This window comes from Aythya fuligula, chromosome 2 (assembly GCF_009819795.1).
Source record: "Aythya fuligula isolate bAytFul2 chromosome 2, bAytFul2.pri, whole genome shotgun sequence".
NCBI classification, from domain to species: domain Eukaryota; kingdom Metazoa; phylum Chordata; class Aves; order Anseriformes; family Anatidae; genus Aythya; species Aythya fuligula.
Window position 1 is genome coordinate 158,405,029 of NC_045560.1, and position 22,413 is coordinate 158,427,441.

Genomic DNA, 22,413 nt, shown 5'->3' on the forward strand with positions numbered 1-22,413 from the left:
GTGAAAAAACAAAACCCAACTCGTCCACGCCGGCTGCCAGCAGTGGCTCCAAAGTGTCCCCATGGCCACAGGGTCCCCATCTCCTGCATCCCGCTGCCCCCCAGCAGCGCTGCTCTCCCCCCCCCAGCCATAGCCACTGGGATGCAGGTGTGGGAAGGGAGGTTTGAAACCCAGGGGAGGGAAAACGAGGTTGTGAGCACAAGCACACAGCAGGCCCTGCCCCCAAAAAGCCCTTTGACAACAAAATATAACCCACAGCTAGCCAGGCCAAACCACAACGTCCCCACACACGTTAAATTAGGGAAACTGAGGCACTGGGACAAGATCTCCTTCAATACCAGGCTTGGAGATCTTCAGTGGGAGGTGATTTCTCTCCACCCATCCCAACCCATTTCCACTGAGGCTGGGTTCATTAGTGCCCATAACGAGCTCAGCACTGCCTTGGGCATGAATTCAGTACGTTATCTGACCGATAACCATGGCCTCCTCCAGCTCCCAGATCCAACAGCCCAAGAGCACAGCCAAGCAGCACAGGACCCCCATACCCCATGGGTTTTGCAGCAAAAGGTGTGAGTATCCCCACCCCAAGCCCCCATCACATCTTATTCCCCTACCCTGAGCATCACAGGGAGGATTTGGAGCCCTGATGCCTCCTCTCAGTCCATCCCCAGGTGGCTCCAGCATTCCTACCCTCCCAACACAGGAGCTATCTGGGGCATCTCTCCCCCGGCCCCAAAAGCCCCTGGGGTCAGGGTGCAGCCACCCAGCGAGTAGGGGGGGAGCCAGCAGAGTTTATTTCCCAGGGCGCCAGCACAGCTGTGAGCGCAGGGCGGCTGCCGAAGTCCGGAGGCGAAGGCTGATTAATGTCGTCCTCCGGCGCATCCCGCGCTGCAGATGTGCAGCCTGCTGACTCGGCAGCTCCTCGCAAGGAGACCTGGAGCCCGCAGAGCCAACGGGAGTGAGCACGGGGACCTGGAGCATGGACACGGCTGGGTCAGCCCTCCCCTCCCATAAAAACCCCCGTGGCAAAGTGTCGCTCCCACCCTGGTGGTGTCCCAAAGAGAAGTTTGCACCAGGGAAGAGGGCTGGGGCAGGTGCTAAAGGAGCCCTCTATGCATCAGCTCCCATACCAGATGCTAGCTTTGCAAAAAAGAAAAAAAAAAAAAAAAGACCTTTTTTTTTGCAAAAAGAGACCTTTTTTTTCCCCCAAGTTTTTCTTTATTTTAAGAAAAGCTGAGACTCCCACAACACCCCACCGCTGGACAGCTGCGTAGCACGCATTCCTATTACCTTGCTCCTAATTAAACCAGAGAGCCTCCTCCTCTGATGAACTAACCCATTGGAAATTAATCAGCGGTGACCAATACGAGAACAAAAGCCGAGAGAAAGACGCGGCCGTCAGCTGGGCCCTGCCTGATTAGACGGGAGGTAAAAGCTCCTGGCAAGCAGGAATCGACTGCCGTGGTTTGGGCCAGCACCACATCGATCCACGCGGGCACGTTTAGGAATGCTAATGAGCTCACAGCGAGGCAAAAAGGAAATCATTTGTGTAAGAAAATACGGCTCTTGACAGGGTGTTATTTCTAGGAAGAGCTGGTCGGGTGCCGGCTTGGGATCCTCGTCTTTGGGGTGGCTGGGGAGATTCACGCAGGAGTTGGGGCAGCGGGGAAGGAAGAAGAAGGTCCTGGTACGTGGCTGTGGTTGTGGGTTTGGGCTGGCTGCTGGGCACAGAGCCCACAGGCACCATCCCTGCTACTAGGCTGGCCCAGGAAAGGGAAACACAGACCCCATTTGGGGTCTCCACTTGAAGGTTTCCTCCTACCCAACCTCTTCCATCCCATTTCCCATCCCTACCAACACAACCTCCTCCTTCCCATTGCCTGTTCCTACTGCTCAGCCACCTCCATCCTGTTGACCAACCATCCCACCCAACCACCTCCACCCCATTGCCTGATCCTCCTACCTCCACTGCACTGTGCACCACAAGGACCTCTATCCCATTACCCATCCCTCCCGATCAACCACCTCTATCCCATTGCCCATCCCTCCAACTCAACCACCTCCATCCCATGGCCCATCCCTGCCACCCAACCAACCCACCACCAGCCCCACAGCCAGTGTTTCCTACAAGATCTGACCCACACATCACTCACATTGGGGGCCACCGCCTGTCCTGTCCCATCTTTCACAGATCCTGGAAGAGGAGCACCTGGCAGATAAGGTGCCTGGTGGGTCTGGTTCCTACAAAACTCATCTTGGACATCCTTAACCACTGCCCAAACTTTCCCAGGTGTGCATCTGTGCGATGGGCACAGAGGGAAGCTGGCCTGGGGTTCCACAGCCTCACCAGTGTCTCCACACCTCCCTTCCAGCACGACACGGCCCCATCAATATTTCATGCCTGACCTTGTGGCCTCGGCAGTCTTTTCTTGGTTTTCATCGCTGCTTTCTTCACTTCTCTGGTACTTCCTCAGCCTGCACTAATGCCCATCTCTGGAGACCCTCTGGAGCCCCACACTGGCTCCTGAAATATTCATGGGGCAGTGCTGTCCCAGGAAGGTTTCGCTGTCAAGAGGAGCCACCTATGCAGCCATCACGCTTTCCAGGGATGGAGGACATTATTCAGGGCACCCAAGGGATTTCTGTCCTCTGTGGGCATGGTGGCTTGTGTCTCTTCCCCTCCTGTCTTCAACACTTCTTAGTGTGGTCTGGAGGTGCTGGGATTCACTGTGCTTTGAGCCACCTCTCCAAATGAGAGCTGAGCCCAGCCTGGTCCTCCTTGTCCCAGGAATAAATAAACCAATTATTTTTATTTATTTTTATAAGATTTATTTATATTTAAATCCCCACGCAGCAAATCCCCAGTCCACCAACCTCCCCCAACCCCATCAACACACAAAATCTTGGGAAATGACCCCAGCCCTTTGCTTCTCCTTGGCAGGTCAGTGCTGGGGCAGGAATAAATCCTTGCTCCCATGAGGATTTCTTGCAGGGAATCCTACCACGAGCAAAAATCCTCCCCACCCCTCTCCTGGAGCAATCAGAAAGGGCAAATCTCAACCCTACCAAATCTCTTCCCATCCCAAACCAGCTGCCTCTGGGTAGCTGGAGCATGGCCGAGCACCTGGGCAACAACATCCCTTCCTTAAAACTTAATCAGCAGCTGATGAATATTTCAGAGAGACAAAGAGGCCAGGTAGGTAGGGTCCATCTTTTATTCATGAGTGCCGGGGAGGGGAAAGCAGTGGGCAAAGCAAGCCAGGCCCAGCTGGGGTTTGGCCATCTCCTGGTGAAGATCTCAAAGTCAAGCCCTCCTGAGGGGATGGTCCATGCCAGGAGGTGGAGACGTCCCAGCAGCCCAGCTCTGGACATGTGGCCATGTACAAACACATTCCCTGGTGGTTTTCCCCAGCTCAAAGGATGAGGAACGTGAAAAACCAATGGGGAGCAATGTGGGGTCAATGCCAGGCAGTCCCTTCCCCACACTGCTGTGCCTGTATGTCAATTTTTTGGAAGACCAACCCCTAAACCCAAACCAACCCGAGCAATGATGGTCCATCACTGGCCAGGTCAGCATCCTGACCTTCCTGCAAGGCAAAAAAATAATAATAATAAGCCTCCTCCTGCATCCTAGCTTGCGACGGGTCCCTAAATCCCATTCCCTAAATCCCATTCCCAAACCAGCCCCAATCCCATTTCACATCAGCCTCCCAGGCAGGGCAGGAGCCTCACGACCTGGCTCTGTTCACATGTAACAGCCACGAGTCCCCCCGTAATAACACGTTTAATTAAATACAGCCTGGCCACAAAGGCTGGCCTGACATTTAACTGGCATCTGAGAAGATGCTAACGAGAGAGACGTTAATTATCCAACTTATTAGATGTCCGCATTATTAACATAACCCTGACGGAATTAACTTGATACAAACTATCCCACAAATATTAATTGCCTAAAACTTCCTCGTAACTCGAAGGTATTAATAAGACAGTAATTATGTATGGATTGTATAGCTGCAAGTTAATGACATGGCAATTTGATTTGTCTCTCAGAAACGCGATAAACCCAAGGAAGTGTTCTCCGAACAATCAATTGATATTTAATTAACGGACAGAACCTGTCGGCGTAAATCTGAATTAAATGCCCGCGACATCTCGTTCAAAGGGTTGTGACAAAGGCTCCCGGGATGTGCCAGCGTGGCAGGGGTCTCCTGCACCGCATGGTGGGATGCTGCCCTCCAAGGTGTGGGACCGTGGGTGTGCTCCTCTTCCTCCTCTTCCTCCTCTTCATCCTTCCTGGCCTGAGGAGTCCTTGGGGTCCACCAAACTGTGAGAGGGAAGGGCTCGGAGCCCCCTTGGCCATTTGGCACCACGCTCGTGGCCATCACAAGCCAAAATCCAACAGACTCGTCCTCATCCCCTGCCCTTCTGCAGCTCTTGCTTGAAAAATTGGTGAAAGGTCTCAAAGGTCTCAGGGCATCCTTAGACCTCCAGCGACCCGTTCAGTCGAGCACTAAGAGCAAGGACCATAGCTCGCTGCTGGTGTCTGCCTGAAAGCCTAGACCACTAAGGGGAAGTGGGTTGAAAGGTGTTTGGGCATGAAAAATCCCCAAAAAATAGCCCGCAGAAAGCAAGCAAATGACCTGCACTACGACAGAAGAGGGGTGGTGGACCTGCAGAGAATCCACCCAGCTCGTGCTCCTGCTGTGTCTCTGCTGGTTGCCATTAACCAGGCTCTGCTTTGTGACCCGCACACACCACAGCCAAAGCGAAAACCCCAAATAAACCCACCACAGCCCCTGAAAGTGGCCTGGCACCAGCAGGACTTGCCTTAACCCATCCTCCCCCATTGGCACCAAGATGGGCTTCGCACCTCACCACCAGGGAAAACCAGCATCCCCTGTCCCTGCGGTGAGGAAGATGATGGTCCAGCCCCCCAAATCCGTAGCTACCACCCCTTGAGGCCACCAGCATCACCCCTGAGCAGGCAGGATGAGGTCCATGAGGACAGCAGAGCCCCCAGCGCACGCCCCCCCAGGAGAGGCTGGAGGCACGAGGGCTCCCCCCCCAGCCGCCTCCCCCCACCTCTTCTCCCTTCCCCGTATGTAAATGGAAAATAACAATTAGTTTATTTTTGCTTGTGCAAATTACAGCTTGCGCTCCCAGGGAGCAGACAGCTGCCAGGGCTGCGCCGAGCCGCGCGCCAACCCCGGCCTGTTACATGAATAAATAACCTGGCGCTGGGGTGGGGAGGGGGATGCTCGAGCTGCCCCCCTCCCCGGGAAGGGAAAAAGGAGGAGGGAAAACCCACAAAGCCGCTGGACTCCTCCAGGTGTGTAATTAGGCAACGAGCTGATGAGTTAATTGGGGAGCTTGGGTGAGGAGCGTGGGGCACGTGGGGGACAAGGCGTTGGGGTCGGTGACACCGCAGAGGATTTTGGTGCACATGGGAATCCTATTGCATAGTTACACATCAATTTATCCTATAAATCCTACCTGGAGTGATGGGAAATAAGGAGTAATAGCTCCCCAAAATTGTTAATAAATGTACCAGGAGTGACTTGCTGTGGTGGTGACAACTGGCACCGCGTCCTTGCTGGAACCTGTCCCGTTAGGGAAGTGCCAGGCTTCAGCACCCGAAATCTTCTCTCCTTGTGCTCCAGCATCCAAAATCTTCTCTCTTCATTTATGGTCCAGCACAGCAGCAGCCACAGCCAACACACAGTGCCATGGCAGAGACATGGGTACCACTCAAACCACCAAGGGGGCTGCTAGAGGAAAGCATCCCATACCCCAAATCCTGCACCCCACACCCCATATCCTATATCCCAAGTCCCCTATTTGCCATCCCGCATCCCACTTCCAACACTCTGCATGCTGTATGTGACATCCCACATCCGATGTCCCATAACCTGCCCCATATCTTCCGTCCAACCTCCCACCTCCTGCGTGCCACATTCCCTATCCCGCATCCTATATCCCATATCCTGCCTCCCACCTCCCCCATATCCCACCCCACACCCCCCTCCCACAGCAGCCCCCCCCCCCCACCGTGCCCTTTCCCCATTAACACTCTCAGTCCAGCCATGTGGGGGATTTTTTTTTATTATTTCCAGGGCCCGGAGCCGGTGATGCCCCGAGGTTGGATGCTGCAGGACCACAAACCCAGCTCCCTGTGCCAGCGCTCTGCAAGCTCAGAGCCTTAAAAAAAAAAATAAACTTGTAAGAGCTCAGAACACCCAGAATTAGGATTTTTGGGGATCACAACCCAGCTGTGTTCCTGTTCACGGTGCACAGGGATTTCTTGCTTGGCATCCAGCCGGGAGGATCCCAGCAATGTCGGTGCAAAAGCGATGAGCTCGGAGTAAATCCCAGCCACAAGGACAAGCTGGGCAAATGCCAGAGTGAACGAGCCCATGAGCTGTTGGAAGGAGGTTAGCTGTGTTTTTCCAGCGTGATCTATACCTATAGGTGTATTTATCTACGGGGAGCAGGGCAGGGTTTGGCTCCCGGGGACAGGGGAGCCCCGAGGAAGGAGCCAGGAGCATGGAGAACGGCAAACGGCAGCTGAGCCAGAACCTAAAACCTACCCTGAGCCAAAAAATATCCGCTCCAACCCACAGCAGGGACAGCTCGCCCTACCAGCCCTGAGACCAGCACTGAACCCACCAGGGCTTTCGTTTCACCAGGGGTTTCTTTTTTCAAGAAATTTGGCCAATTCACTCTTTTCCAGCTCGTGCGGCCCCAAATCCGCGCCGAGCAGCCTCCTGGCCACGACCGAATATCCCAGGGCCGTAGCAGGGGCTCATGTTACCAAGATGTCGGGGCTTGTGCAGAGCACACTGCAGCAGCTCGGTGGCAAACCTGCCGAGTGTTAGCATCAATAATTGACGAGGGATGAGCCAGGGGTGCTCCGGCGATGCCGCATCGAGCGGCCCGGTGCGGTGTTCGTTCTGCCCCCTCTGCGGAAAGCCGCTTGGTGCTGGGAGGTTGGGCGAGGAGCCCCGGGGTACTGCAGCTTTTGGGAGCTGCGTCCCCCAAAATTACCCTTCTGCCTGCAGGGATAGTGGTGCAAAACCCATCCGTGGGCCAGCTGGAGGAGAAGGCTGCGGTTATTTCCCAGCCCTGCAATGCCCGTGGCCGCTGGAGCCAGCGGCGAGGATGAAGCCGAGAAGTGTTTTAGGAACAGCCCCGGGTCCTACAGCCCCACACAGACCCCAAAGGGGTTAAGGAGAAGTGGTTGCCCCACTCCAGGGCTGTGACATGGGCAGAAAAATCTGAAAACTGGGACAGAGCAACCCAAAATTCATACACGCTCCCGTGACACGCTGCAACCGTGCGGTCCCCCACACCTCCATCCCAAAACGTGTGCCCTGAGCACGTACAGCACTCACAACACACTGCCAGTGCACACACAGCCCCAACGTGCTGCACAAGCCATGATTTTGCACCCCAAACACCCCAAAAGTACCAGCAGGCATTGCCTGGACCCCTCTCTCCCTGGCGCACGATGCAAGGTTGGGCTCAGTCCTGTCCCCAGCAAGAAAATAATTCAGAAAGTAATTCCCTTTCGGGGATGAACCCCTTCACTTTTTGTTATTGGTTTGCCAGCAGCAGCTACGAGGCTGGGGCAGTGCCAGGAGCAAGTCGGGGTGATGGGGACACTTGGGGTCCCTGCCCCCTGCACCCCAAAGCTGAAAGGGGACAGGAGATAAGCAAAGGAGTGACTCTGCCCCCAAATGTCCCCAGGAGCTGTCATGGTCCCCCACATAGGAAAGTGGCTTGGGGACCAGGTCCCCACTGTTGATACAAGGCTGTAACACCCTGTGCCCTTTTCCAGGGCTTTTTTTCCCCTGCTTAGGAGATTTTCAGGAGGCGCTGGAAGAACTTAAATGGGGGTGGGAGGGGAGCAGGGGTTGTGAAATAAAAATAAATCACAGCAGTGGAAGGAGAATGGGTCGGAGAAATGCCCTGAGGGTCAGGGATGAAGTGGAGTGGGTGATGCTGCGATTGCCAAAATGGGCTGATGGGGCATGTAGGAACGGATCTGCTCCCAAAAAACAAGGAGTTGGTTAAAAAGCAGAAACAAAGAAAAACAACAGGAGTGCTCAGCCCCAAACCGCTGCCCGCACTGCACCGAATGGGCAGGGAAAGGCATCGGGGGCAGGAGCCGCTTGCAGCTGTCCCGGGGTTTGCGGAGCATCGCAGCAGACCGCGGGACAAGACCCCATGGGACAGAGCTCCCCCAAAACCAGAGCTGGGGCATCGTAAACCCTATAGATATGATGAGGATAGCAGAGAAAGATGGGCAGGAGGAGCGAGGACGGAGCAGGGTGACCGGGACCAGGGGCACAAACACAGCCCCGAGCGCCGCTGCGGTGCGGGGAACCGCTGGCCCCAAACCCCTTCCTCTCCTCCCCAAACTCTCCTTATTTAATCACAAAGAGGATGGCTGGGAACACTCTCAGAAACGTGCCGAGGAGGGGAAGGTATGGGGGGAACACCGGGAGGAAGAGGTGGTGCAGAGAAGTGGGCTGAACCCCACCGGGAAGCTGCAAGCCACCCCAAAAAATAGCGAGGAGAGGAAGCGATGCCCCGATGGAAGCCGAGCAGGGCAGCAGGGCTGGCTGCAGAGGCAGGGGTGGGGATGGCAAAACTTCCCAGGCTCGAAATAAAAATAGGAAAAGGGGGTGGGCAACCCCACAGTCCTCCCCCCAGAGCTTTCAGCCCAGCCCTGGCGCATCAGGCACAGGACCGCGGATCCCTCCGTGTGTCCCAGCTCCCATCCCAAAAACTCAATAAGCCTGACCCAGAGCAGCTGAGCTGCTCCCCCAAGAAAAATCCTAAATAAAAAACAACACCTCTGGTCCCAAAAAGCCCGGAGAGGCCAGGGAAAGCAGGACAGAGGGGCCCCAGGGGGGCTGCATCAGCGCCACGGGGCTTCTCCTCCCCGGGAAGCGGATTTAAGGAGGGAGCCAGGAGGAACCTTGCCGCAGCCCCTGGGGCAAAAATAAGGGGAAAAATATGAAAAATATACCTACAAAAAAGTTCAGAAGTACTTCAGAGAAAGGATTCTGTCACAAACAGCCGGGGAAAAGCAGGGAGCGAGTGGCCACGGCTGTGCCCGGGCTCTCCAGCAGCGCGGCACGGAGCCGCCGGGAACGCGCATTCCCCGGCCAACCCCAAAACATTTGCAAAAAATGAAGAAGGGAAAGGGTTGGTTTCTTGTTTTTAAGTTTTCCCCCTCTTTTAATTACAAAACTCAGAAGGGAGCAGCCAAAAGGGGGGGGAATAAAAAAAAAAAAAAAAAAGAAAGCCATTTATTACCGTTTAAAATCAAAGCCAGCGGCTCGCTGTCGGGCAGCCTGGGGTCCAACGGGATCCGCAGTCCCCGGGCTGGGGCGAAGGTGACTTTTCGTCGGCCGCGGGGACGGAGGTCTCCAGGGAGCCCAGAACCCATCGGCCGGGGAAAACGTGGGTTCCCGGCTGGAAAAGAGAGGCAGGAAAAGTGAAAAGCAAAAAGCAGAGCCGGGGAAACATGGGGTTTGCCCTCCCCGAGCCCCCCACGCCCCGGGAGGGTTCACATCGGTACCGGGCTAAATGGGAAAGAGGAAGGAAATCCCAAAACGAAAGGCGAGGCTGCGGGGGTCCCCGCTTGAGAGAAAAGCCGACCCAGGCTCTAGTTGAATATAAGTTTTTATCTTGATGCAACATCGTTAAAACCGTCACAAATCGAAACAACAGGTCGTTAAAAACGCTTCGCACGATCAGTACCTAAAATGCACCAGGCTCCAAAGCTCGCTTTGTCCACAAAACCCTTGTGTTTTTTCTTTTTTTTTTTTTTTTTTTTTACCCCCTAAGATTATTTTTTTTGTGGTTTTTCTTTTTTAAATAAGCAACTTGTTTTTGTTTTTTTTAAAAAAACAACATCCCACTCCTCCATGCAGGATCGACCCCGCTTTCGCTTCAAGCGCAATTGCACGAATTCATTTTTTTTTTTTCCCTCCTCCTCCTCTTTTTGCGCAAGAAATAAATGTGCATTTTCCTTTCCTTTCTTCCTTCGACACCGAGGTTAAAATAATATTTCGTTTCCCGAGGGTTAATAAATAAATCTGGTGCATAGTGAGATAGCAGCCAACCGTTTGCAGTCCATATATTACTATATTGCCTTTCAGGTCACCCTAGAATTGTTACCTCTCCCCCCCCCCCCGCCCCCACTATTTTTATTTTTTTAAGAGCATAGATAATTTTAAATCTCTATAAAACAACAGTATTATTTAACCCAATTGATTCCTGTATATAGTGCATTCGGCTTCTTCCCAACATCATTAAATTAACTCGGATATTATTTGCATGCTATTACATACAAACTTTAAGACTCGTGTTTTTTTTTTTTTTAAAGGATTTTTGTCGTTTTTGTTTTTTTTTTTTTTTCCCCGTAAATCACCAAGCAAAATATAGGCTCAGAAAAAAAAAAAAAAAAAAAAAAAAAGGCAGAAAACTAACTAATTTCTACATATGTACAGGGGTGAATAAGTTAAAGGAGGGGAGGGGGGGGCTCAGGTTCGCCGGCCGGGAGGGCGGCGCGGGGTGCGGGCAGGGCGCAGCGCTGCCGGGGCCCCCCCGGGCAGATCCGTGGGGACACCCCGAAATTAATGATAATTTGGGGAGAGGTCTGGGAAGGGGGGGGGGGGTGTTAAGCACGCAGGGCTGAAGGGAAAGGGGGGGGGAAGAAGCCACCGGGCTGGCGCTGGCGCTGCCGGGGGGGCGCGCCCTACACGTCCCGCATGCAGGCTGCTCCAGGTCCGCCGCCCCCCCCAGCGGGTATGGAGGGGGGGGGACACTCCATTTCCAGCTCCCCCTCCCCGTATTTCCGAAAGAAAACTAGGATTTCGGTTCAAGCCGAGCTGGGGGATCGGGGGATGCTCCCCAAAACCCCCGAGCCACCCCCCTTTTTCCCCCTCCATCCCCCCCCAAACCTCCCCAAAGGGGCCGGGCTCACATGAAGAAGTCGGCGGCGGCTTTGGGGGCGGCTGCCGGGGATGGCTCCCGGGGGAAACCCCGGGCCGCCAGCTTCTCGTACTTCTCTTTGTACAGATCCCTCTCCTTGGCCAAGCGGGCCACCTCCTGCTTGAGCTGCTCCACCTGCCCCTGGAGCTGGCACTTCTCGTTCTCCAGGATGTGCCGCTGCTGGACCCGCTTGTAGCGGCAGGACTGCGCGTAGCCGCGGTTCTTCAAGGTCCTCCTCTTCTGCTTGAGGCGGATCACCTCCTCCTTGCTGAAACCCCGCAGCTGCCGGTTGAGCTCCCGCACCGACATGCTCACCAGCTGGTCGTCGGAGAAGCGCTCCTCCAGCCGCAGGTGGTGGTGGTGGTGGTGGTGATGGTGGTGGTGGTGGGAGCCCGGCGCCAGCTCCTCGCCTCCGAAAGCCGGGGGGCGGAAAGCCTCGTAGCCCTGCGGCGGGTGGTGGTGGTGGTGCTGGTGGTGGTGGTGGGGGGCGCCGATCAGCGCCTCCACCGCGTCCTCGGGGGTCAGGTTGAGAGCCTCGGGGTTGAGGTGGTGCTGGTAGCCCGACATCCAGTAGAGCTCCTCCAGCTGCGGTTTGGAGCCCAAAGAGGAGGAGGCGGTGGGGGGACCGGCCGGGGGTTGCCCCCCGGGGCTCGGGGCGCAGAAGCTGGGCGAGGAAGGCACGGAGGAGCAAGGGGTGCTGAGAGGGGTGGAGGAGAGGGAGCCGGCGGGCAGGCGGTGGCACAGCCTCTCGGCCTCCGCCGGCTCCTTCTTCACCTCGAACTTCATCAGGTCGAAGTCGTTGACGTACTCGATGGCGAGGGGGCTGGTGGGCAGCTCGCCGCTCATGGCCAGCTCCGAGGCCATCTCAGTCCATGGAGGGAGGCCGAAGGGTGCTGTCCTCCTCCTCCTCCTCCTCCTCCTTTTCTTCTTCTTTTTCTTCTTCTTCCTCCTCCTCCTCCTCCTCCGTGGCACCACCGCTCGGCGCGGGGCTCGGCGGCGAGGCCGGCCTCCCTCCGACGGGGGAGGCCGACGGGAGGGATCGGGAAGGCTCCGGCGAGGATGAGGAGGCTCCGGAGAGAGGAGACCCCGACGAGGCTGGGATCCGACGGTGGAGGCTCCGAAGCGGAGGCAGAGAGAAAGGAGCCCCCGGCGAGGCTGGGCTCCGCCGGCAGCCTCCGAGGTGAGGCCGGGCGGGCAGCCCCTCCGAGATGAGGCCGGCCTCGGGGGGGGCTCCTCGGGGCTCCCCCGCTGCTTTCAACCGGGCTCCGGCAGCCTCCTCCGAGGCTCTTCGTCCTCCGCCGGCTGCCTCCGAGGTCGCCGCTCCGGGAACCTCCGGCGAGGCTGAGCTGCTGCTGCCTTCAGCCGGTCTCCGGGAGCCTCTTCCGACGGCTTTTCTCTCTCCTTCCTCCTCCTCCTCTTCTTCCTCCTCTGGAGCTCGGCCTCCGGGGGGGGTCCCCTGATAACGGGAGCCCCGGCGGTGCGGGACCGGCCGCTCTCCAGCCTCCGGCCGGAGCGCAATAGCGAGGAGCCGGCAGGGTCCTGCCCTCCCCCTTTTCTGCAGCCCCTGGCACCTGCCCCGGCCCCACCCCCGGGGCTGCTGCGAGCCTTCCTCTGCCCCTTTCCTCCTCCTCTTCCTCCTCCTTTTCCCCCACCCTCCCCCAAGACCCCGGGGCGAAAGCTCCCGGGGCCGCCCCCCCGGTGCTCGGCGCTGCCACTGCCGGGCGCGGAATGGAGCCGCCGCGTTATATACGGGGAGAAGGGCTTGGGAACGCCCCCCCGGGGCGTGGCCTGATCCCCAGCAGCCAATCAGAGAGGAGGATGCGCGGGCTCATTAGCATGTCCCCATGGCAACGCCCCCGGGCCGGCTGTCAATCAGCTCGGCGCTGGAAATTGGGGACCCCCCCCCTTGGGGACCCTTTTGGGGACCCCCTCTTGGGGACGCTTTTGGGGAGCCCCCCCCCCGGTCCCATCACGGGGCTGCAGCCCCGCAGCTCGGTGAGAGCAGCGACAAGCAGATTGCTGCAGGAATAAACCGCTCCCTCCTCCAAAAAGGACAGGAAAACCCCAAAACTGGGGTTATTCACCCCAAATCACGCGCCCGCCTCCGAGACACCTCTCCCTATAGGGCCACCACCTCCCGCCCCATCCTGTCCCATTCCCGTGGGTACCAGGCCCCAAAACTGAGCGCAGCCTCTTCCCCACCCCACTTTTCCCAGCTCTGTGAGCACCCAGCACCCTTCCCAAACCTCCCCGATCCCTTTTCTTGCTTTTTTCACCTTTTTTTTTAATCTGTTCCTATTAACTCTTGGTGCCCAGGGACCACCGGCACCTGCTGGAGGTGCCCCCAGTGCCTTTGGGTGCCCCCAGCAGGTGCCGGACCCATTTTTGGGGTCGCCTCATGGGTGGGAATTTCGCACGAGGCAGCTCGAGGCCATCAAATTGGGGGGAAAAACGGTAAAATCCAGGTGAAACGCAGCAAAATGCAGCTCTGAGGCGGGACGGCACCTTTGGGAAGGGCGATGCGGGGAAGGGACAGCATGGGTTATGGGATCCCCCTGTTGGGGTGTTGGGGTGTTGGGGTACCAGGGTGTCGGGGTGTCGGGGTACTGGGGTGTTGGGATGTTGGGGTATTGGGGTACTAGGGTGTTGGGGTACTGGGGTGTTGGGGTGCTGGAGTGTTGGGGTGTTGGGGTGTTAGGGTGCTGGGGTATTGGGGTGCTGGGGTGTTGAAGTACTGGGGTGCTGGGGTGCTGGGGTATTGGGGTGTCAGGGTATTGGGGTGTTAGGATGTCGGGGTACTGGGGTGTCAGGGTGTTGGGGTACTGAGGTGTTGGGGTATTGGGGTGCTGGGGTGTCAGGGTACTGGGGTGTCGGGGTACTGGGGTACTGAGGTGTTGGTGTACTGGGGTGTCAGGGTGTTGGGGTACTGGGGTGTTGGGGTGTCAGGGTGTTGGGTATTGGGGTGTCAAGGTATTGGGGTACTGGGGTGTCAGGGTGTTGGGGTGTTGGTGTATTGGGGTGCTGGGGTGTTGGGGTACTGGGGTGTTAGGGTATTGGGGTACTGGGGTGTTGGGGTACTGGGGTGTCAGGGTACTAGGGTACTGGGTTGCTGGGGTATTGGGGTGCTGGTGTGTCATGGTATTGGGGTGTTGGGGTGTAGGGGTGTTGGGATGCTGGGGTATTGGGTTGTCAGGGTACTGGGGTGTTGGGGTGCTGGGGTGTCGGGGTGTTGGGGTACTGGGGTGTTGGAGTACTGGGGTGTTGGGGTGCTGGGGTATTGGGGTGTCAGGGTACTGGGGTGTTAGCATGTCAGGGTACTGGGGTGTCAGGGTGTTGGGGTATTGGGGTGCTGGGGTGTCGGGGTACTGGGGTGTTGGGGTACTGGGATGCTGGGGTGTTGGGGTGTCGGGGTACTGGAGTGTTGGGGTGCCGATGTATTGGGGTTCTGGGGTGTCGGGGTGTCACGGTATTGGGGTGCTGGGGTACTGGGGTGTCGGGGTGTTGGGGTATTGGGGTGCCGGGGTGCTGAGCACCCTACAGGCCGTGGTCCTGGGCTGGATGCGGCCCCGAGGCTCCGAGCCCTGCCACCTCGTGGCTGCCGAGGCTGCAGCACGGAGGGGACGAGGCCGCTTGGGGAAGGACACGGGGGCTGCAGGGTTTGGGGTCAGGGTGGGAACGGGTGCTGCGGGGCGAGGGACGGGGGTCTCCGGGGCTCCCCATATCCAGGGGACTGGGGGAAACTGAGGCACGGGGCCGCCAGCTCCCAACCGGCCCAGCCTGACCCCAAAGCTCCGTCCCATGGGGTCCCCTCCATCCTCGTGCCCCCAGCACCCCGATACCCACTCGGTCCCTTTGGGACAGGGCCCTGCCCGGTTAGAAGCAAGGACTGTTTTGGGCTGTATTCATGCAAAAAGGGTTTTTTCTTTCTTTTTTTTTTTTCTTTTTTTTCCTTTTTTTTTCTATTTTTTTCCTTTTTTTTTTTCTCTTTTTTTTTTTTTTTCCTTTTTTCCTTTTTTTTTTTTTTTTTTTTTTTCTGGGGAAAGGGAGAGGGAAGAAGGAGGAAAAACCCTTTATCCTGAAACAGCGGGGATAAAATAAAATCGGGACCCTTTTTATTCCACCAGCTCCATCCGGAGGGGCTGGGTGCTTTTCGCCCCCTTCCCCATCCTCCTTCTACCAAAATTGTTTTATTTTAACAGAGTTGGGGGTTGGAGGCTTTGTCCCAACCCCAGGAGGGGGACACGGCTACGGGCAGAGGTGATGCTGGAGAGGGAAAATCTGGGGGAAAACCCGAAGCAAACCGAGCCAGGGAGTACAAAAAAAATATATTATTTATTTATTTATTTATTTATTTATTTATTTATTTATTTATTTATTTTTGTGGGGGGATTTTAACCGCTTTTTCTCCATTTCCTAGCAAAAAAAAAAAAAAAAAAGAAAGAAAAGAAATTAAAACGCCGCTCCTCCAGCTTGGAAAACGCAGGGAATGAAACCACGCGCGTGCCCCTCTACCTTAAACTCCTAAAAAGGGGAAAAACACCAAGAAAAAAAAAATATAAGCAGATTTTGCAGCCCAGTTGTGACCCCAAAGGTGGCGCCTGTAGGATGCGGGGACCCCGTGGGTGCCACCTCCCCGCTGTTGTGCCACCACGGCCCCGTGGCACCCTTGGGACACCCTCGGGGCACCCAAAATTTTGGGCTCCCTTCCCGCAGGGGCCACCCGGCCCCGATCCGCGTTAGCAGCAGCCGCCCACGGTGGCCAAGAGCCACGGAGGGATTAGGGCCGGGCCGGGCTCCAAGCGGGGCCGTCGTCGCTTGCCCTCTTGAGGGGTATTTTTAGCGGGGCGGCCGGGTACAGTGGGGCGGCCGAGGGCCCCGTGGCATGTCCCCGTCCCCCGTCCCTCCCCGCCACGCCGAGCAGCTCGGTCATCTAAGTTTACTCGCGGGAGGTCGAGTGACATAACCAGGTTGGAGGCTGTGGGATGGCGGCGGGGTGGCGTCACCCCGTGCTTTTAGAGCGGGCAGCTCAGGCGATCCTTTAACCCTCGGAGTGGGGCCGGGCGCCTCGATCCCATAAGGGTGCTGCCTCGGTTTCCCCGGGTGTGAAATCAGAAGGTGGGGTGCTGGCTGGTGGCCCTGGGTGGCCATCGTGGGGACAACGAGGTGGCCGTCCCCATCGGGGTAACGGGGGGTGCCCACCCTGCCTCACCGCGGGGCCGGTGGCACCCTCTCGGTGCTCGTCCCCTCGCAAGGATCCGGTCCCTAGAGAGGATTAAAAATGATCCCCGAGTGACAATTTTTGTCCTGGGGGGGATAAAATTGCCCAGAGTTGTGCCCCCCACCTTTGGGATGGGACTAGGGGGACGGCCACCCCGCTAAGCGAGCCCGAGGGCGATGCTCCCCCGGCACCTGCTTCCCCGGCAGGGGACCAAGAGCTGTGCCAGCAGCCCTGGCCCACACGGGAGGGATTTCCAGGAAATGTTTACGGTGTGCCCTGCAGAAACACAGCCCCGTGTGTGCGTGTGTGTCCCCCCCCGGGGCCCCCTTCGCTGCCAAGAAGCTGCTGTCCCCTGGGGTTTGTCCCTTGTGGGGCTCGCGCGGCACCTTTGGCCACCCCGTGCCCATCACCGAGCCATCGGGGCTGCTGGGGAGGGGGCAAAAAACCCACCAGGGCTCCGTGACACCCCTCCAGGGGCCACATTTATCCCTGTTCGAAAATCAATCACCCCACAGCAGCGGTTTAATGACAGCTGGAAATAAATTAGGATATTCCCCGGGAAGGCGCCGGTGGGCGGCAGAGCCGGGGCTCTCGGAGCCTTTGCCTCGCTTAATTATTTTGGTGCGAGCTTTAATCCTCGTTAGCCTGCTCGGTAACGGGGGCTGCAGCCTCGTGCCCCTGGGCTGGGGATGGTACCGGAGCTGCCAAAGCTCCTCGGCCACTGTCACCCCTCGCTGGCCACCCCCGGGGACTTCGCCGTCTCCTCCAGGGTGATTTGGGGTGAATTTAGGTTTTTGACTCAACATGACCGGGCACCACATGAAGAAAAAACAGCTTTTTTTTTTAGAAAATGGGAAAAATTAAAACAACTTTCTCTGGCCAAGCCCTCCTGGAGGTTTTTTCAGCCAATTTAAAAACCAAACGCTGGAAGATTCGGGTTTTGGGGGTGCAGCCCCTCTGCCAGGAGGGGGATTTGTGCCTGTTTCCCCCCCTACAACCACCCCCAAAACCCCACGTCGCTGAAAGACGAGCGCTGCTTTCCAGGCAGGAACTCCTTTATTTAAATATCAAAACGCACAGGTTAATAAAAGACGTGGAGGTAACGAGGTGGGGAGGGGGGCGGGATGACATCTTTATTAAAAACAGCTCGGGGCGAGGAGAGCTCCGTACACACGCCGTGCGCTGCCCGCCGCACCGAGGAGGGGGGACACCAGGGGGGATGCTGGGGACACGGCCACCCCCAGCTGGCCTCCACGTGGCATTAAACCCCCTGGCTGCCCATAACGAGGAACCCAGGGAGGTGACAGGCATTAATTAATTAATAGGGCCCTCGGTGGTTTGCCATGCCCCGAGCCGTGCGCCAGGCACTTGGGGCGAAACGTGACCGGGATTGGGGGGGGGGGGGAGGTTTCCTGCCATAAATCCCGCGACCCCAAAAAGGAACCAGGCGGGGTGTGGATGGGGTGACAACAACCCCATGTCGGTGGGGTGCACTCACCCAGCTCGTTCGGGGATGTGAACCCCCCTTTGGGATCGTGGAGGGGGTGAAAACGCAGCCGTCAGCCTTGCCGGAGCCGCGGTTGCAGCTGAGCCCGCTGCGGCGCGGTGGCTTCGTCGCCCACCCCGCGGCCGAGCCCAGCTGGGTGCCAGCTCCCCGGGGACACCGAGCACCCCCTGAGCTCACCCCCCCGTGCCTGCTGAAGCTGGCTCCGGGTTGGAAACGCCGAGGAGGGGCTCGGGGGTGTAAAGAAAGCGGCCGAGCTCTGCCAGCAGCAGGGCGAAGGGTGCTGCGCGCGTGGGGAGCGAGCAAAAAGGGGTTTGGTGCACAAATATTTTGGCACGGGCAGGCAGAGCCAGGAAAATGTCCCCACGGGGCACGCAGCCCTGCTTTGTGCAGCCCTGCCTCTTCCCCAAAGGGCTCCTAGATCGAGTTTGCCCCCAGGGGCTGCTGTTTCGGGACAGCGGGTGGGCAAATCCTGCCTCCCCGTCCTCAAAATCGCACCCGAGAGGGCGAAAGCAAACTGAATTTGGGGCTGAAATTGAACCCACGGATGCAAAAAAAAAGCCCCACAGCACTGGCTGGCCAGCAAGCGGCCACCAGGAGCTGAGCTTTGCACAGCTCATCACACCCATGCCGTGAGATATTAGATGCACCCCACAGCAGGGACAACGGCTCGACATTTAGGATGCACCCACGACACGTGGAGCAGCTGCGGTCCCGGGGTTATTTCCTACCAGCCTGGAGGCTTGCTTTGCTCCCGTCCGGATTCCCAAAACCCCAAAAGAGCTGGTTGGGGTCTTCCAAAAGAGCAAAAACCCCGCTGGGACGGGCGTGCTGCGAGGGAATTGGCCCGTGGTGATGCCTGGCACGTGGCTCCGCTCCAAACACTCCTAAAGAGAAGGGACGGAGCAGGATGGATGCAGGTGGGCTGTGATTTTGGGAAAGCCGAGCCAGGCGGGGGCTTTACGCCCTGCTACATCTCACCACGATGACTTGAGACCATCAGGCTCGTTGTCCCAAACCTGGAGGCGGGCACGTGGCCGTGGCCGACCGCAGGGTGCTCGGGTCCCGCATCCGAGCAGCGCCCGCGTGCCCTTCAGCCTTAAATAAACCACCTTAAAAGAGAATTTATTGGGAAAATGATAAAAAAAACAAAACAGCTTCAACAAAACCACCTCCCTGAGCCACACGGACTGGGCGCCGCTCCCTCCGCGCCGCTGCCGGGCTCCCTGGCCAAACCACATCCCAAAACTCAACGCAAAAAAAAGGGGGGTGCCACGTCCCGGCACGGGGTCCTGAGGTAGGTGCCAGGCGATGAAGCCTGGTTTTGGCTTTTCCTGAGCTGGTCGGCTGCCGCGGGGACAACGCTCACAGCCGGGGCTTGATCTGTAGCTGTTTGCCTGGAAGGAGGAAAGAAAAAATAAAGGTGGAAGGTGTCCCACGGCGCCCCGGCTTCGTGCTCCACCTCCGGAGGGGGATAAGCTCACCTCTGCCACCACCTTCCTCCTGAGAGGCGTTTTCGGGGTCCCGCGAGGCCGCCCACGACAAGGTCCTTTTCCACTTGGTGCCAGCTGGGAGGAAAAAAAAAAAAAAGGGAGAAATCGGGAGAATGTCATCCACTCCTCCTCCCTCAAAGGTGGCCGTGCCCCCGAAACTGAGAGCGCAGCCGAAATTGGCTCCGGCGAGGATTTTCTGGCTCCGTGCTGGGTGCTGCTCCACCACGGCCCTGCCAGCCCAACCTCGAGGACACAAGTGTCCCCCCGTGGTGCTCAGCCCGGTTGTGCTCCCCAAAAATGTCCCCAGCCTCCTGGTGCGGATTTGTCCCCTCTCCTGGGGCCGTGTTTCCTCGCCAGATGTTTTGTGGTGGCTGGGATGGAGCTTGCGGCTTCCCCAAACCCCTCCGAGCATCCTCAGCCCCCAGCAAGGGATGAGGGTGTGCACAGGTCCCTTCCCCACCACAGAATACTGAATCGGTTGCAAAATCCTATGGTTATGGGGAAAAAAAAGGTTATTGCAGCATAAGGTGGGTGTCACAACCTGCCCAGGCACCCGGAGCACGCATCCGAGCCGCCCATCACCAAATCCGAGGCAGCAGAGGGAAAAACGAGAACCCAAACCCACCCAGGGGGGTTGGGGGGGTGCAGAGCCGATGGGTTTTTGCCACCTGGAGGTGACGAGGCCGTGGCAAATCCCAATTCTGGTGCCTCGAGGCCGGGAGGGTTTGGGGATTCGCTTGGGAACGGCGCTGCTGCTGGCGGCCGGGCCCCGTCCCGAGGACTCTGAGATTTTTCTGGGGGGGATGAAAGCTCAGCCACCCCGAGCATCCCCTCCAGGTGCTCTGGGCGAGGATTTTTTGCTGTTTCGGAGCGGGGAGGAGGTGGAGAAGGCGAAGCTTCTTCCCCCGGGGGGGATTTACGCCGCCGCCGGCAAGCTCCGCTTTGGTTTTCACGGGGACTTTCCGCTCTCGGCTTCCAGCTGCTGCCCTGCTCCCAGAGGGAGTCCCCACGGGGTTGAGTCCCCCCAGCGCCGTTTCCCATCCAGCCCTTGGAAAAAGCAGGGGAAAAAAAAACGCTTTTTTGGGTGCCCGCCAGATGCGAGGAACAGCTGGAAGCAAAGGAGCAAGGAGGGATGGGAGAGGAGGAAAGCAAACCCTGCCTCCCCGTGCCCGCTGCCCCTATAAAAGGGTCCCAGATGCCCCTACAGAGCCCAAACTTCACCAAGTTCTCCGCCCGGAGAAGTCCCTTCTCATTTGGGACTTCAAAGTCATTTGGGATTTTAGGAGAGGAGAGAGGAGGAGATGGAGAGGACCCAGCCCAAACCTCGCCCAGGAGTTTTGGTCATAAAACTGGAGAATAAGCAGCACACAACGGGCTCTGGTTTTAACCCCTGTTAATCTCTTTGGCCATCCAAAGCACCCCCGTTGCAGAAATCCTACAAAAGGGGTGTCCCCAAGCCGATCCGAGCGCCGGGAAGCCCACGAGCACCACGTCCCCTCGGCGGGGAAGCGTCGGGTCGCATCGGCGAGCTCTTCTGCCCTTCTAAACTTGGGTAACCAAACTTGCCGGGCGCCGTGGCAGTGATACATGGCTCGGGAGCTAATTTATGTAAAATAAAGAGGGCTCATTTAGCACCTTTCCACCCTTAATATAACACCCATACATCAGAGGGCTGCAGAGCAGCCGCGACGGCCGCGGCCATCAGTCACCCTAATGCGGTTCGAGGAGCGGCGGCGCGAGCCACCCGCACCCCGCCGAGCCTCTCAGGGCTCTCCTGATTTTCCAGGTGACCTCAGCATCCCTAAAATTGGGGATATGGGCACGATAATCCCATGGGAAGTGGCAGCAGAGGAGCGGGGCTGCTGCCCAAGCAGCCTGATAGGGGACGACCAGCGTCTCCCCATCGCTGCCCCGCGAGGATTGCAGCCCCAGTCCGAGGGGAACCCTACAAACGGCTCAATTCCCCCGAAGAAACGTCCTTAGCTCATTTTCCTACAAGCAGCACGAGAGCCCACGCTCTGCAATTCAAAGCAAATATTGTTACGGAAGGAGAAATCCAGATTTCTTTCGGGGGAGAGGGAAAAAAAAAAAAAAAGGAAAGAAACAAACCCAAAGCTGATTTCTACATCGACCGCAATCAACTCCCTGTCTCCTGTACAGGGTTGCACAGAGCCCAGCTCTGATTTTCCTAAAATCCCACAATTATAGAATTCTGTTCTATCCTATCCATGGAGCTGAGCTCTGGTTTTTAAAGTCTTCCTCCAAAAAATCACCACGAGGGTGGCAAGACGCGGCGGCGGTGACGGAATAAAATCACGGTGGGTTGTAAAAAGGGCAGCCAGGCGAATCGGGGCCGGTTTCTCACCTCCGATTTCAGGTAGAGGAGATGCTGCCCGTGGAAAGGGGCCGGGGGGGAACCTCGGCACGCCGTCGGCCCCGCAAACCCAACTCCATTTTCTGCCTCTGCGCACGGCGGATCCTGCAAATGGCGCGATCAATCTCGGGGCGCATCTCGCGCGCCTTCCGCTCCTTCCCTCCCCTCTCCTCCCTCCCTCCCTCCCTCCCTTCCACCCCCTCTGCGTTTCGGGAGCGACACAATCCATCTTCCAGGAACCCAGGTATATCATTTCTAGTTAGCGAAAGCCGGGCGAAGAAGCCCCTTTTTCATTACGATGATTGAAGCGCTCCCGAGGAGAGGCGCGGGGCTGGTGCACGAGCCCTCCGCGCCGAGCCGAGCGGCTTTTGCTGAGCTTGTCAGCCTCGCCGGAGAATTAGGACTTCCAGCGCTCTTACTTCTGATGAAAATCAACATTTATTTTGCCTAAGCCGAAGAAGGTGTCAGGCAGACGGAGAAACTTGCCACTCTTCGCCGGGAGAAGGGAGTGAAGAGGAGGAAATCTAATAGAAATATATTATCAAGTCCGAGGAGTGGACACGGCAGTAAATCACGCTTCAGGTGGCACCATTAGATTTTTCAATAAAAGCCGGCCTTCCCCCAGACGCATCCTCGCCGAGCGGCTCCAGCTGCACCCACCAAGTGAGACAAAATCCGCCTCAGCCAGATGCCGAGGGAAGGGGGAGAATGGGACGGGGGAGTTTTAGGGGATTTGGAGGGACGTTGCCAGCGGGGAATCCCCCAGGACGGGGGACAAAAGGAGGTGGCTTTGCTCCCTGTCCCCAAATCCCCTCCC

The 22,413-nt window shown here is 57.5% G+C and overlaps 2 protein-coding genes across 10 annotated transcripts in view; both read right to left on the minus strand.

The window, feature by feature from the left end:
• Positions 1-10,495: 10,495 nt before the first annotated feature.
• MAFA (MAF bZIP transcription factor A) lies at positions 10,496-12,559 on the minus strand. The gene has a single exon (XM_032182771.1). It carries the CDS (start codon positions 11,869-11,871, stop codon positions 10,996-10,998), a length of 876 nt encoding a protein of 291 aa, XP_032038662.1. The 5' UTR covers positions 11,872-12,559; the 3' UTR covers positions 10,496-10,995.
• Positions 12,560-17,918: 5,359 nt separating this feature from the next.
• Positions 17,919-22,413, minus strand: part of ZC3H3 (zinc finger CCCH-type containing 3) — a 120,696-nt gene continuing 116,201 nt past the window's right edge. For all 9 annotated transcript variants that reach the window (XM_032182927.1, XM_032182933.1, XM_032182930.1 and 6 more), the window contains 2 exons: positions 19,214-19,297; positions 17,919-19,126 (listed from right to left, as the gene is read on the minus strand). In XM_032182927.1, the coding sequence (XP_032038818.1) occupies positions 19,095-19,126; positions 19,214-19,297 (116 nt within the window). In that variant the 3' untranslated portion in view covers positions 17,919-19,094. The remainder of the gene's footprint in view (positions 19,127-19,213; positions 19,298-22,413) is intronic.

Excerpts from the sequence above, each read along its gene's own strand:
- MAFA (XM_032182771.1), bottom strand. The coding sequence starts at position 11,871 with ATGGCCTCGGAGCTGGCCATGAGCGGCGAGCTGCCCACCAGCCCCCTC.